This window comes from Xiphophorus maculatus, chromosome 20 (assembly GCF_002775205.1).
Source record: "Xiphophorus maculatus strain JP 163 A chromosome 20, X_maculatus-5.0-male, whole genome shotgun sequence".
NCBI lineage: Eukaryota > Metazoa > Chordata > Actinopteri > Cyprinodontiformes > Poeciliidae > Xiphophorus > Xiphophorus maculatus.
Window position 1 is genome coordinate 31,600,811 of NC_036462.1, and position 12,727 is coordinate 31,613,537.

General features: G+C 41.0%; 3 protein-coding genes and 1 long non-coding RNA gene across 5 annotated transcripts; 2 read left to right on the top strand and 2 right to left on the bottom strand.

The window, feature by feature from the left end:
* The first annotated feature begins 373 nt into the window (after window positions 1-373).
* On the top strand, window positions 374-3,901 carry LOC111605909 (zinc finger and BTB domain-containing protein 40-like). Its single transcript, XM_023325597.1, has 5 exons — window positions 374-517; window positions 1,820-1,984; window positions 2,083-2,281; window positions 2,400-2,606; window positions 2,706-3,901. Exons 2-4 carry the CDS (start codon window positions 1,833-1,835, stop codon window positions 2,436-2,438), a joined length of 390 nt encoding a protein of 129 aa, XP_023181365.1. The 5' UTR covers window positions 374-517; window positions 1,820-1,832; the 3' UTR covers window positions 2,439-2,606; window positions 2,706-3,901.
* A 193-nt stretch (window positions 3,902-4,094) lies between these two features.
* On the bottom strand, window positions 4,095-6,711 carry LOC111605908 (uncharacterized protein C1orf50 homolog). The gene is made up of 5 exons (XM_023325596.1): window positions 6,584-6,711; window positions 5,820-5,935; window positions 5,659-5,745; window positions 5,427-5,558; window positions 4,095-4,827 (listed from the first exon to the last, which is right to left on the bottom strand). Exons 1-5 carry the CDS (start codon window positions 6,630-6,632, stop codon window positions 4,642-4,644), a joined length of 570 nt encoding a protein of 189 aa, XP_023181364.1. The 5' UTR covers window positions 6,633-6,711; the 3' UTR covers window positions 4,095-4,641.
* Window positions 4,758-7,467, top strand: LOC111605910. 2 transcript variants are annotated; one of them, XR_002751896.1, is made up of 5 exons: window positions 4,758-4,850; window positions 5,061-5,183; window positions 6,256-6,393; window positions 6,526-6,566; window positions 6,652-7,467. It is a non-coding gene; the product is annotated as an uncharacterized LOC111605910 (long non-coding RNA). The 2 variants fall into 2 exon arrangements; XR_002751895.1 differs by having other exon boundaries at window positions 5,061-5,148.
* Window positions 7,468-9,505: 2,038 nt separating this feature from the next.
* LOC111605795 (myosin-J heavy chain-like) lies at window positions 9,506-12,627 on the bottom strand. The gene is made up of 2 exons (XM_023324555.1): window positions 12,535-12,627; window positions 9,506-12,433 (listed from the first exon to the last, which is right to left on the bottom strand). The coding sequence occupies exon 2, from the start codon at window positions 10,976-10,978 to the stop codon at window positions 9,845-9,847; it is 1,134 nt and encodes a 377-aa protein (XP_023180323.1). The 5' UTR covers window positions 10,979-12,433; window positions 12,535-12,627; the 3' UTR covers window positions 9,506-9,844.
* Between the last annotated feature and the right edge of the window lie 100 nt (window positions 12,628-12,727).

Sequence of the window (12,727 nt, forward strand, 5' to 3'; positions counted from 1 at the left end):
GTCAAATATCTGACATGGTAAATATTGTCTTCTTGCTTGTTAAATATCATATACATTGCTGTAAATGGAGAGGTTCTACACCTTGTTTTGATTTTTTTCTTAACCAATTTAAATTGTATTACACCTCATTGAAACATTTGAAATCTGTTTCTGCAAAAAAAAGTAACTGCCAGTATCTCTACTTTTCTTTTGTTTTAAAATCTTGCTCTGTTATTCATTTGCCTTATTGTTTATGTGCTTGTCTTTAGTCTTAGCTCCTTGTTTTTTTTTTTTTTCTACCCATGTTGCAATGTTCTTATACCTCAACGAGTCTTTGTATACTGTTTGTTTAATAATTTTTTTTTTTTAAAAAAGGACCGTGGCAGTATTATTCTTCATGACGTAACGCAGATATCCGTACACAAGGCGGAAGTACTTGAGTATTGTGGTCGCCATTTTCAAAACGGCTAAGCTTTATTGCACACTGGAATTGTCCACTAAAGAAGTTTAAATAAAGAGCTGGAACTTTGAATGAAAGGTAAAGAGAACCAGCAGAAGCATGGCGGACCTGAGTCTACTGCCCGTCTCAGTGCATTCTCCCTGTAGTTTGTCCTTAGTAAAGCTGCTTTCTTAATATTACATTAGCATTTTTAGCTAAAGCTAGCTGCGGCCTTATTACAGACAGACACACAGGATAAATGGATTCTCTTTTTTAGCTGTAGTCATGATCTAGAAGTTTCCCTGTTTCTCCTGTAAGTCGACCAGGAGAGGTCTTGTTTTGGTTTTCCTAAAAGAGTCGGATTTCTCCTGTGTTCACTTCAAGGTCCGTTATCATTGTGTGAGGATGTGCTCTACAGCAAAACAGTTTTAAAGGAGAGGAGAGGTTAAATGTCTCCAAATGTACCTTCCCCTCATTGGTGACCCGTTAAATTCAGGATAAAAATCTCATTCAGAGATAAAACTGAATAGTCAAGCTCCATGTTTAATATTAGAGACTAATGTAAAAGTCTCTAATATACGGACCACCCCTATACGTATAGACCACCGTGTAGGGGTAGTCTATACGGACTTAGATTGTTATCACGATATTTTGCGGTTTAATTGTGATAAGTTTAGAACTAATAACTACTGCTACAAACACAAATACTGTTCATTAATAGCATTCCTATTAAAAAAAAAAACATTCCTATGTCAAAATAAGCTTCTTCAGCAGCCACTTAAAGAAACATGATTTAAATTACCAAACTGCGCTCAGACATACATTTGTCTTTTTTTTTTTTACATCAACTAATTTATTGAGACAACAATAAATCAAAACTTCTATCATGATAAGAATTTTTTTTACAACAAATAATAAACTATACATTAAATGCCCACCCATATTTGACAACTGATATTCACAGACATTGAAAAACTGAGTTAGTATTATGCTATTTGTAATAATTGTGGAAATTGTCTGTGTTAATCCCCTCAACCATGGACAGAAGTGGACGGGATCCAAACGTAATTAGGCATTTTTTGTTTTCCTGGACTCAATTTTATTTTCTTTTTGCTAAGATATGCTACAGGAGATGTAGCATTTGATGGAGGGGGTTCGTCATCGTATTACAGATTTTTACAAAACAGATGTTCTGGTTTTCGAGCATCCTGTGTGAATCCCTTAATAAAGCCCATTTAAACATGATTTGGACCAATTTTTAAGGTCCCTTGACATTACAGTAGTTGTGAATTGCTGCTAAATATAGATTGTATTGAGCTGAGCTGGCAGAACAAAGCCCAACCCTGTCTTTCACAGTCATTGGTTGAACCAGATTTTGTTTTTTGTTTTTTTGGTCTGCAGATCATTCATCGCGATGATGGAGCTCCCTGACTTCAGCAAGCAGCTGCTGCAGCAGCTGTGGACGCTGAGGAGGGAGGGTCTGTTCTGTGACTGCACCATCCTGGTGGGAGACAGCTCTCACCGGGCTCACAAGGTCGTACTGGCTGCCTCTAGCCTGCTCTTCAGGTAAAACGTCTGAACTGTTCAGCACATTTTGCTTCGGTTTGAAACGTGGGATGAGACAGGACCAGCAGAAGAAAAAAAAGCCTCTGCTCCTTGCTCAGGTCCCTTCTGGACAGCTCGGACACCATCTCCATCGACACCTCCGTGGTTTCCTCCCAGGAGTTTGGGGCGCTGTTGGAAATGATCTACACTGGCCGGTTGCCTCTGGGGAAGCACAACGCGAGCCGCATTGTTGCGGCTGCGGACAGCCTGCAAATGTTCGACGTAGCCGTGGGCTTTAAGAAGGTCCTTTCCACTCTGGTGGGTCAGAAAGTCTCGGTTCAATATTGATCACTACCTACAACAAGGTCATATTGTTTAGAATAAAAAAATCTTTGTTCATGCAAATTCGCCTCCAACCAAACCTGTGGCGTTTCAGGTTTGGTTTACCACAAACAGGCAGAGCACCTTGAAGTGAAGCCGTTTGCCTGCGAGGAATGTGGCGCAGTGTTCGGAGCCAACTCTTCTCTGAAGAACCACATGAGGCTGCACACGGGAGAGAAACCCTATCACTGTCAGCACTGCGACATGAGCTTCAGTGTAGCCGCTGCACTGGCTTACCACACCAAGAAGAAACACTCTGAGGGTAGGACAGTCTGGCATTGTGGTTTCTTACTACCAGTATGGAGGGAATAATCTTAGTTTTAGATCTTAAAATATTACCTTATTTTTATTGTTTTTTCAGGAAAGATGTATGTGTGTCAGTACTGTAAGGCTGTGTTCGCCCAGTCCATTGAGCTCACACGTCATGTACGGACGCACACTGGTGACCGGCCTTATGTGTGTCGAGAATGTGGGAAGGGCTACAGCCAGGCCAGCGGGCTCACTGTCCACCTGCAGACCTTCCACAGTAAGAACCCACTCAGTCTGATGTTAACACTATTATTGCTCACAGCAGGGACACAACTAACAATTATTTTACGAATCGATCATTCTATCGTATACCAAATTGGTGTATTCTGCAGATTTTTCATTTAACCACTTAAACCTTTTTTATACAGTGTTAGAAATATTTTACATTTATGTGCCTTCTCTGACTTTAGACTTTATACTCTCTAATTTCTTATTTTTGTACGTACAAGTAATGTCTCCTTGTTCTGTGTTTTTTCTATAAATGCAAATTAAATATGGGGGGAATTTTAAATTTAGGTTTAGCTCAAAATAGGTGCTTTAGTTAATCTGCATTATGTAATGTGTTAAAATGTTCAGATTGCATTATGGAAAAATAGGTATATAATTTTTAGGGCTGGTAAAAAATATAGACATATTTTTTTAATAACAGTTACATACTGCAGCTGTAAGAGAACTGCGAAGCAAAGATCATTGAAAAATCTGGGAAGGCGTAGACTGCAGCTGGAGTCAGAGATTCAAGATCAACACGTTCGTTGTATGGAACCAGTCCTGAACCAGAGGCTAAAGTCAGAAGTGTCTTACTGGACCTGGAGAAAAAGAACTATACTTTGGTTTGGTAGTCCAAAGTTTTCCTTTCAGATCAATCAAGTTAAATCAATCAGGTTTATTTGTACAGCACATTTCAGCAACAGGGCAGTTCAAAGTGCTTTACATCCCAAAAACAGATGAAAGTAAAGTTTGTATTTCATTTGGAAATCAAGATCCAGAGTCTGGAGGAAGAGCGGAGAGACACAAACTCCATCCTGCTTTTGGCCACTGTTAGGTTTTCACAAGTGATTTGGGTTGCCATGTCATGTGCCGGTGTTAATTCACTGGGTTTTCTGAAGTCCGCGGTCGTTTCCCTATGCTGACAAGCTTTATGGAGATGCTGATTTTATTTTCTAGCAGGACTTGATACCTCCCCACACTACAAAACTTACCAAAAGCTGGTTTAATAACCATTTTAACACCAACAAACTGGCCTGACATGAACCCCACAGGAAATCGGTGGGCTTTTGGGAAGAGTAAGTAAGAAAAACCAGAACTAACAGATGTAGGTCTCTGTTGTGCTGAGGTTGCACCTCAGCAGAACCACAGGCTGACTGCCTCCACACCACGGCGCATTGATGCAGTGTTTCATCCAAAAGGAGCCCTGACCAAGTACTGAGTGCTGTACAGAACGTTTCTGTAAGAAAATCTGGTTTTATTAGCCTGATGCAACATTTCAATGTTTTGAAAAACTCCCATTTGGGGATTTCGTCAACTTGACACCAGAAATTAAATTAAGAAAAGTAAACACTTGAGATGCATTTCTCTGTGTGGAACGAGTTTACAGGAGTTTTACTTTCCGAACAGAATTCCAGAAACTGCACCTGTTGATGGTGAAAAGAAAATGTAGACACCTTTTCTATTCTGTGACGTTTTTCTCTGTCTCCGAAGCGTGTTGATGTCCGACTGCTGTAGAGGTATGACTGTCCCATGTAAACCATTGGTTTGTGTTAATGATTGGTCAAATACAAGCACAGCAAAAACATTCCAAACAGTTTAAATTAAACACACACACACTCATGAGTCCCGGTTTGATATTTTCCAGAAAATGAAAAACACACATTCTTTGAAAATAAGCCATTATGCATTCATGGCAGCCTAAGACAAAACGGTGGTTCTCCCTGCGTGGGACATGTATCTGTATGTACCGATCATATTTTTGGTCCAGTTTAAACGGGACTTTATTCATCTAGACCTCTGAAGTTGGGTCCCGTGTATGGAGGTAGGGCTGTCTGGTGGCTGAGCAGTTTGCCCATGACGGCGAGCTCTGCGTCCCTCTTCTCCACCTCATCCACAGGAGTCCAGGACATGTCAGGCTGAAGCTTGAATGCGCCAAGAAACGGATGAGGGCAGCTTGGTCCCCTCTCCTTCAAAGGAAATTGGAAAACAGGTAAGCCAGATAGAGATAAAACAAGATGACTCTGTATAAAAAAAAAAAAAACAGTCTCATGCTAACCTAATAAAAATTCGGCTGCCAACTGGACGTGAGATTTTTGTCCACTGGACAAATTTTACTCCAGGGTTGTCGCTCTGAGTGATGTATTTTATCCCACTTATTCCTGCACAATGTCTCTTATGCATTTACTAATTCCTTCTATAGGAAACGCATTGGGGTGTCGCGTCTGTAACTTAGCAACAACTGAACCGATGACTTCACATCCTTTGTCGGCAACAGCTGGGGGTGAAATGTAAGCGGCTGCTAAAACAACACTGAACTCTCCTGGTAAATAACGAGGACAAAAACTCTCTGCCAAGAGTTTAAATTTTGAACTGCAACTGTTGCGACATCACACACACACACACACACACACACACACACACACACACCCACACACACACAGAACTGCTGAGTCATGTTAGGTATTCATATGAGCTCCCTACAGAGACTCCCCCTCCGGGTGTGTTAGATAATGCATAAAATGAATGAAGGTGACAGAACTCGAAGTTCACGTTTCATGGAACCAACCTTAGGGGAGATGATGGAGAAGTATTTCTGTCCAGACGGCCGCTGGTACAAGTAGTACATGTTGCCTGGCTTTTTCACAATATTACAGGCAGCATGGTGGAGGTCAGCGTCTCTCTTTGCTTCTTCTAAAACCTGCGGTCGTCAATCGGCGATCAATGCCACGCGCCATCCGACGGGTGAACGTGACCCGTCTGAACATAAACACAACCGTTTTGTGAATCGACGGTCATACCTTTTTGGCCTGCTCCTGCAGGTACCTGATCTGGTCAGCGATTACTGTCAGTTTGTTGCAAGCGTTGGCTTTGACAAAGTCGTCCCCCTGAGAAACATCCACGTCACTTCAGGAGGAAAAACGCTCTTGTGAGCTAGACAACTTGACAAAACATGCCTCACCTTCTGCACTTGCTCGGCAAGAGCGACCAGGTCCATGGGGTCCCCCACTCTGTTGGTCTGATAGGAGCTGACCAGTTCCATCCCACTGGGGGCCGTGCTGGTCTCAACCAGGTTCACTACAACACACATGGCAAGGCTACATCATGACTGTCACAGAGTCTGGGAAATCCCTGATTTTATGAGTTAGTTTTTGCCAGTGCAATTAAACCATAATCGTACAGTTCACATAGAAAAATATATATATATGAATTTGACATAACTTGACTGAATGTTAAGGAAGAAGACCAAGCAACATAATGCAAAGATGACATCTACACAGATAATAATCAATTATTTCTTAACTTAGGTTATAAATCAACGTGCTCACTTAATAAAATGTAATAAAATGTAATATTATCACTAAAACTGCAAGCTATTCTCATGGGTTCCTTTGCAGTGGCCCCCCGTCAGCAGCCGCGGGCTCGGAACCCTGATGACTTCATAATATCTGGGTTCGGAGTCAGAACAGCTGGGAGTCCATGGTGATCCAGGCTTGTGTAACCACTTTGTCACCGCCTTTCAAAGACACGCTCACGTAATGTACACCTACTGACAGTTTGGCTACACCAAAAATAATATCAGCAATTACCAAAGACCAAATATTATACAGTAAGAATATGACGACGCGGACTGATATCTTTTTTTTCTCTTCTTTTTTTTTTTAAAGATTCGGCGCAGAATAAATGTTTTCGTCATGTTTCGCACTAGGTGAGTAAAAGTGTTACCTGTGGTGACCTTTTCTGGTTGGCTGGGCAGACTGACGGCCCTGTCCATTTTCTCTTCTCTCGTTCAGAACCGAACTATTTTCAACCTGCCTCCCTTCCTCCGGCCAAACGCCGGTGGTTCCCGGCTGCTGCCTCCGACCGCCTGGCGGAGAACTACGGGTTTAGCTTCTGTCATTAGCAGCAGCAACATAGATATAGATACATAGATGTTGCCTCGACGGCTGCCGGTTTTTTTTTTAATGTAAACACGGGAACTTGTCTTGTCTCCAATCACTCCGTTTTCAACCTGCTTGATTTGTTACAACTTCAGGCGCGTTTCATGTCAAATTCTAATAAGAACTGAAAGAATAAGAAACAAATGTAGCCAGATCTATGTTCCACTCATGTCTATGTTGAATTAACCTTCTAGGCTTTTGTGCACAAAGAATTATATTCGGTTGCACTCGCTCACAACATAGACATTAAACAGATGTAAACCTCGAAATGATAGAAAACAGTTTTGTATTTTTTAAAAAAAAGTAAAAATAAGAAACATAGGTGCATTTTAGCACATTAGAATATTAATGAAAAAATCATTTATTTTTAAATGTGAACGTTATATATCCACAGATTACACATAAACAGACATATTTCACATATTAGTTATGTAAATGTTGATCAAGCTTAGTCTACCTAAGATGTAGCAAAATCCCCAAATCAGTTTTTTTTTTCTCTTTTACCCGTTAACTTAATATGGAATCAGGAGTGTTGCTGTAACACACGATGGATCAGAAGGCTGTGAAATAAAATATTTAAATTATAACAGCGGAAGAAACAACGTTTCAGCTGGAAGCTCGTGTTGAAATTTATGGGAGCCCGTTTCCGCCACTCTGTAAAAAAAAAAATAATTATCTCAATATAATGAGATACTATCTCATTATTATCTCGTTATTTTGAGATACCGTCTCATTATAATGAGATAGTAACTCATTATTTTGAGATACTATATCATAATGAGATCATTTATTTTTTTTAACAGAGTGACGGAAACGGGCTTCCATAGAAATTAAGAAAATTTCAATACAAAATTTTCAATAATAAAATTATTTTATTTTCTTACAATAAAGCTCCAGGAAGCAGCTCAAAAACACAAAAGCTGACATCTGGATTTGGTCAGCTGTTGTTTAGCTGCGTCGGTCCGGACCGCGGGGAGCTGCGTCCACCCGACGCAAAGGGGGCGATACTGACGTAAAGCTTTCAGGGTTAGAGGCACATCTACGTCTTCATTTCTATGTCCACAGTGTCGTCACTGCACGATCCGTGCTGGTCAGATCTGAAAATGATCTGAAAATGATCTGAAAATGATCTGACCATCATTTTCAGATCATTTGAGTAAAAAGTTACTCAAGGCTGAGAGTCAGATGGCTGATTTTACACACTATTAAAACTATGTCACATAAATGTTTACACTACAGGGCAGTTTCTCCTGTCTGAGTCTGTAAGGACAGGATGAGATGTGGGTTAAAGAAAGAAGAAAAACCAAACATTGCTTCTTTTTCTCCATCTAATAGCTTGAGAATGTTTTCTCTCTCCTTCAGAGCTTTCCAAGCCTGATCCTTCTCCTTCTCGGGCCGAGAAATTGAAGACAACTCATATAACTCATACACAACTAAAACAACTCATATAATCATGTCAAGGTTGTAACATTCAGTTTAATCGGCAGCTGTTGTTTTAAAAAGAAGCTATAACAAAATTGTAAAATAAATAAATAAACGAGGTCTTCTTACGCTGTTTTGTGTTGTTATTTTAAACGCCAAGAGAATCGCTCTTTTTCCAACTTCTGTCACTTAAGTCTGACAAATAAAAGTCAGTCACCAAACACAGTTTTCCAACACGAAGTGTGTATTTCTAATTGTTCGTTGCTGATAGAGGATGGAAGCTGCTGATAGCAGGGCACAAACATTAAGACTTCCTGAAAAGATGAGAGTGTAGACTTCCTGGTAAATCCTGTTCTAATGTAAAGTATGACAGATTACTGGATTAAGGAAATTTATAGTATATTACATGCTATCACACATAATATTTTTTCAGAATTTGGAAACAGTTGCTCTTTATTTCCCCAAGTTATGGGGGGAGGAGAGAATCGATATTTCAGCTGCCAGAAATTATTTGCCAAAGTTAAAGGAGGAGAACCAAATACTTTAGCCACCTGATATAATCCGTTCCCACTCTATAACATGGGAATAAATTAATTTACCAGCAACTCTTTAACTGTGCTTTGGAAACATTTGCTCTTCATTTCACAAAGGTAAGGGGCTTTGAGATTTAAACTATCTTTCCATAGCTACCTTATATTAAAGTCCTGTAAGGATAAATATCAAACATAGTTTTCAAAATGTAATTTATGAACCATTATACAACATACATAAACCAAATACAAACCTGGAGGCCGATGGGACCCTCTACGAAGCCCTGGAGGTCAGCCTAGAGACCAACAGGACTCGCTACAAAGCCCTGGAGGTCAGCCTGGAGACCAACAGGACTCGCTACGAAAGCCCTGGAGGTCAGCCTGGAGACCAACAGGACTCGCTACGAAAGCCCTGGAGGTCAGCCTGGAGACCAACAGGACTCGCTACGAAAGCCCTGGAGGTCAGCCTGGAGACCAACAGGACTCGCTACAAAGCCCTGGAGGTCAGCCAGGAGACCAACAGGACTCGCTACGAAGCCCTGGAGGTCAGCCTGGAGACCAACAGGACTCGCTACGAAGCCCTGGAGGTCAGCCTGGAGACCAACAGGACTCGCTACGAAGCCCTGGAGGTCAGCCTGGAGACCAACAGGACTCGCTACGAAAGCCCTGGAGGTCAGCCTGGAGACCAACAGGACTTGATACGAAGCCCTGGAGGTCAGCCTGGAGACCAACAGGACTTGATACGAAGCCCTGGAGGCAGGCCGGGAGGCTCTGCTGACCCCAAGCTCTTCATCTGACGCCTAACTAAAATAAAAGCAAAACTAGAGTTCATAAGATAAATAAGGGTCTGATGACCTGGCGACAAAGGAATTGTCTGGTGACGAAGGAGACCTGTGTTCGATGGCCTCAAGTTCCCATGGCACCGCAGTCCTGCGGGCCTCAAGCTCTCCTGTCAACATCTTTCAAGCGTTAAGCTTTTCCACCATAAGTCCCCAAGTGTCAAGCTCCCCTGACACGGTAGTTCTGTTGTCCTCTAGCCTTTCTGCCACAGATACTCAAGCATGAAGCTTGGAGCCCTCATCACACTTCTTTATTTAGCAGTACCAAGTGTCAATCCAGTACCTGATAGTACCTGTTTGGTACATTTTCAGGAAGGTATTGGAGACGCCACTGATGACACGTCTGAATATAGGCTGCTTCTGTAGCTGATCTGAAACTGATTTGATGTTTTCGCTGATTTTCTGTTTAGGTGGCTGCTGGTTCAGCTGCTCCAGTTTAAGCTGCAGGTCGGTGTTCATATTCTTTAAGTCAGTATTTTTCTGCTCCAGGATCTCGTTTTCCTGCTCCAAGGTGGTGTTGATATTCTCCAAGATAGAACATTTCTGCTCCAGAGAGGTGCTTCTCAGCGTCAGGGCGGTGTTTATCTGTTCCAAGAAGTTGCTTTTCTCCTCCAAGGAGGCTCTTTTCTGCTCCAAGACGGTGTTTATCTCGTTGAAAATGGTGTTTTCCATCTCCAGGGTATTTCTTTCCCTTTCCAGGGCATGGTTTATATGTTTCAGAGTGTAGTTTTTATTCCCTAGAGCAGTTTTTTCCTTCTCCAGGGTACTTTTTTCTTTCTCCAGGGTGTTGATTCTCTGTTCCAGAGCGGTGCTTTTCTGCCCTAGGGCAGTTTTTTCCTTCTCCAGGGTATTTTTTTCTTTCTCCAGGACATTGTTTCTCTGCTGAAGAGCGGTGCTTTTCTGCCCTAGGGCAGTTTTTTCCTGCTGCAGGGTGTTTTTTTCCTTCTCCAGGGCATTGATTCTCTGCTTCAGGGAGGTGCTTTTGTTCTCCAAGGCAGTGGTATTCTGCTCCAGGGTGGTGTTGTTCTCCTTTAACGTTTTGTTTACGTGGAACAGTTTGTTTAATTTCTCATCTTTGTCTCGAAGCAGATTGTCTTTTTCAAATGCAGCTTGTTCTATGTTCAGAACTTGCATCTTCAGCTCCTCATTTCTTTCAATCAGAGACTGTTTTACAATGGACATCATGCCAACTTCTTTCAATATTCCATGGAGCTTCTGTGTCTCTTCAGCTAATGTCTGTTGTACTTTTTCCTTCCCAGAATCACAAGATGATGTCTTACTGCTGCGACTTATTGTTGATCCCGTTTCTCTGGACAAATCCGAAAATTTCTCAATGATTTTCTTTACTTGTGTGTTAGAATTTGCCTCTTTATCTCGAAAAGCTTTCATTTTCAATCTCTTGTTAGGATACTACTACGTGCTCTCTGTCTCTCTTCTTCAATGGTTATGACCGTAGAATTCAAGCGTGCAGCTCTGTGATGCCCTCTAGCTCCACAAAGTGTGCATCGCTCTTTGTGACATCAATTTGCGTGATGTCACACATTGATGTCACTGCCTCAGCAGAACAACTAGAAAACTGCTGAAGTTTGAATAAAAACAAACTTTACGGCTGAACGCTGCTCGGCTTAGCTGATGGCTATTGGAGACAGTTCAGCTGGTAATATGCCACCAAGGCTGAAATCCACACTGGGGAGCCAATGGACTGGCACAGCAGGGTGCGAGGACCACAGGTCAAAAGGAAACATTGTGTCCGAAAACAGAAAAAGGGGAAACGGGCCTGTTGACCCAGCTGACGCCAACTCAACGTCTCTCTAGCTAAGCAAGGTTGGTGGAATCAAATAATGTTCTCGCTCTTTGGTTACCTAGCAACAGCCTGTTGAGTCACTTGCGCAGCAGCAGTTTCTGGTTTCACCTCCATTCCTCATAATTGCTTAGAAATAAAAAAAAGAAATTAAAAAGCATTGTGATGTGAAAACTATGGATAAAACAAGAATGTATTCCAAATATTGAAAACAGAAAAACTAACAAAAACATTATTGATACAGATATAAGACACTTATTTCATGATATTGTAATATTGTTCAGCCTTACCATAATTAGACTATTTCTGTGTTTAAAATCCATTTTAATTAGTTATTATTTAGGATTATTTTCTGAGAAATTGAGTTTGATTAGTTTGAATGTAATTACTGAAATTCGTGGTTTGGGTAATGTTATCATTAACCAAATCTGTGTGACTCACAACAACATTTAATTTCCCTTTGGGATCAGTAAAGTTGAATTTTGAAGACAACACTTTACCAAGTGTAAAGTGTTGTCTTTACACTTGGTAAAGTGTTGAACTTTACCAAGATGAACAAGAAAATAGATGTATTTTCTTGTTCATCACGCCGTATGCTGCCACCTACTGGCCAACCAGTCTAAGTTCACAACTGGTGCGACATTATATTTCTGCTTTCATTGTTAACTGTCAGTCCGCCAAATGGGAAAACGTCTCTCTGCCGTGAAGCCTAAATTAGTAAAAAAAATTCTAATTCAAAATTAAATTCAAAAATACTTTATTGCTCCAAAAGGAAAATTAAATGTTGTAGCTCATCAATTCAGATTCTTCACAGAGTTATTGCAGATGGCTGATTGCTGTTGGCAGGAAAGATCTCTTGTAGCGGTCTGTGTTACAGCAATTTGAAGAAGCCTCTGACTGATGATACTGTGTTTTTTCAAGACGGTCTCATGAAGAGGATGGTCAGAGTTGCCCATAATTTTCTTAATTTTATAAAGAATCCTCCATCATTTCTGTCTTCTCTCTCCTGATTGGCCCAGTGTTGTTGTCTTGTCTCAGTAATGCTGGAGAATAATCACATAATAAGACAAACATTTCTTAATCTCTGTCTAAATAAAAGATGATTGAAAGGGACTTTTTGATCAAGTCATCATCATGTCCTCACCTTTTCCACAATCTGTTACAATTAGATCATCAAGTGGAGCAGGTCTTCTCCTTTAGTTGTTGCTCAACTCAAGTCATGTGATACGAGTTGACGGAGAAATGAGATAAAGAGAAAAGACAACAGAATTCAAAAAAAAGAAAATCTCAGGTGTAGCATTAAATGACAAGTGTACGTGTTGTTTTAACATCACACA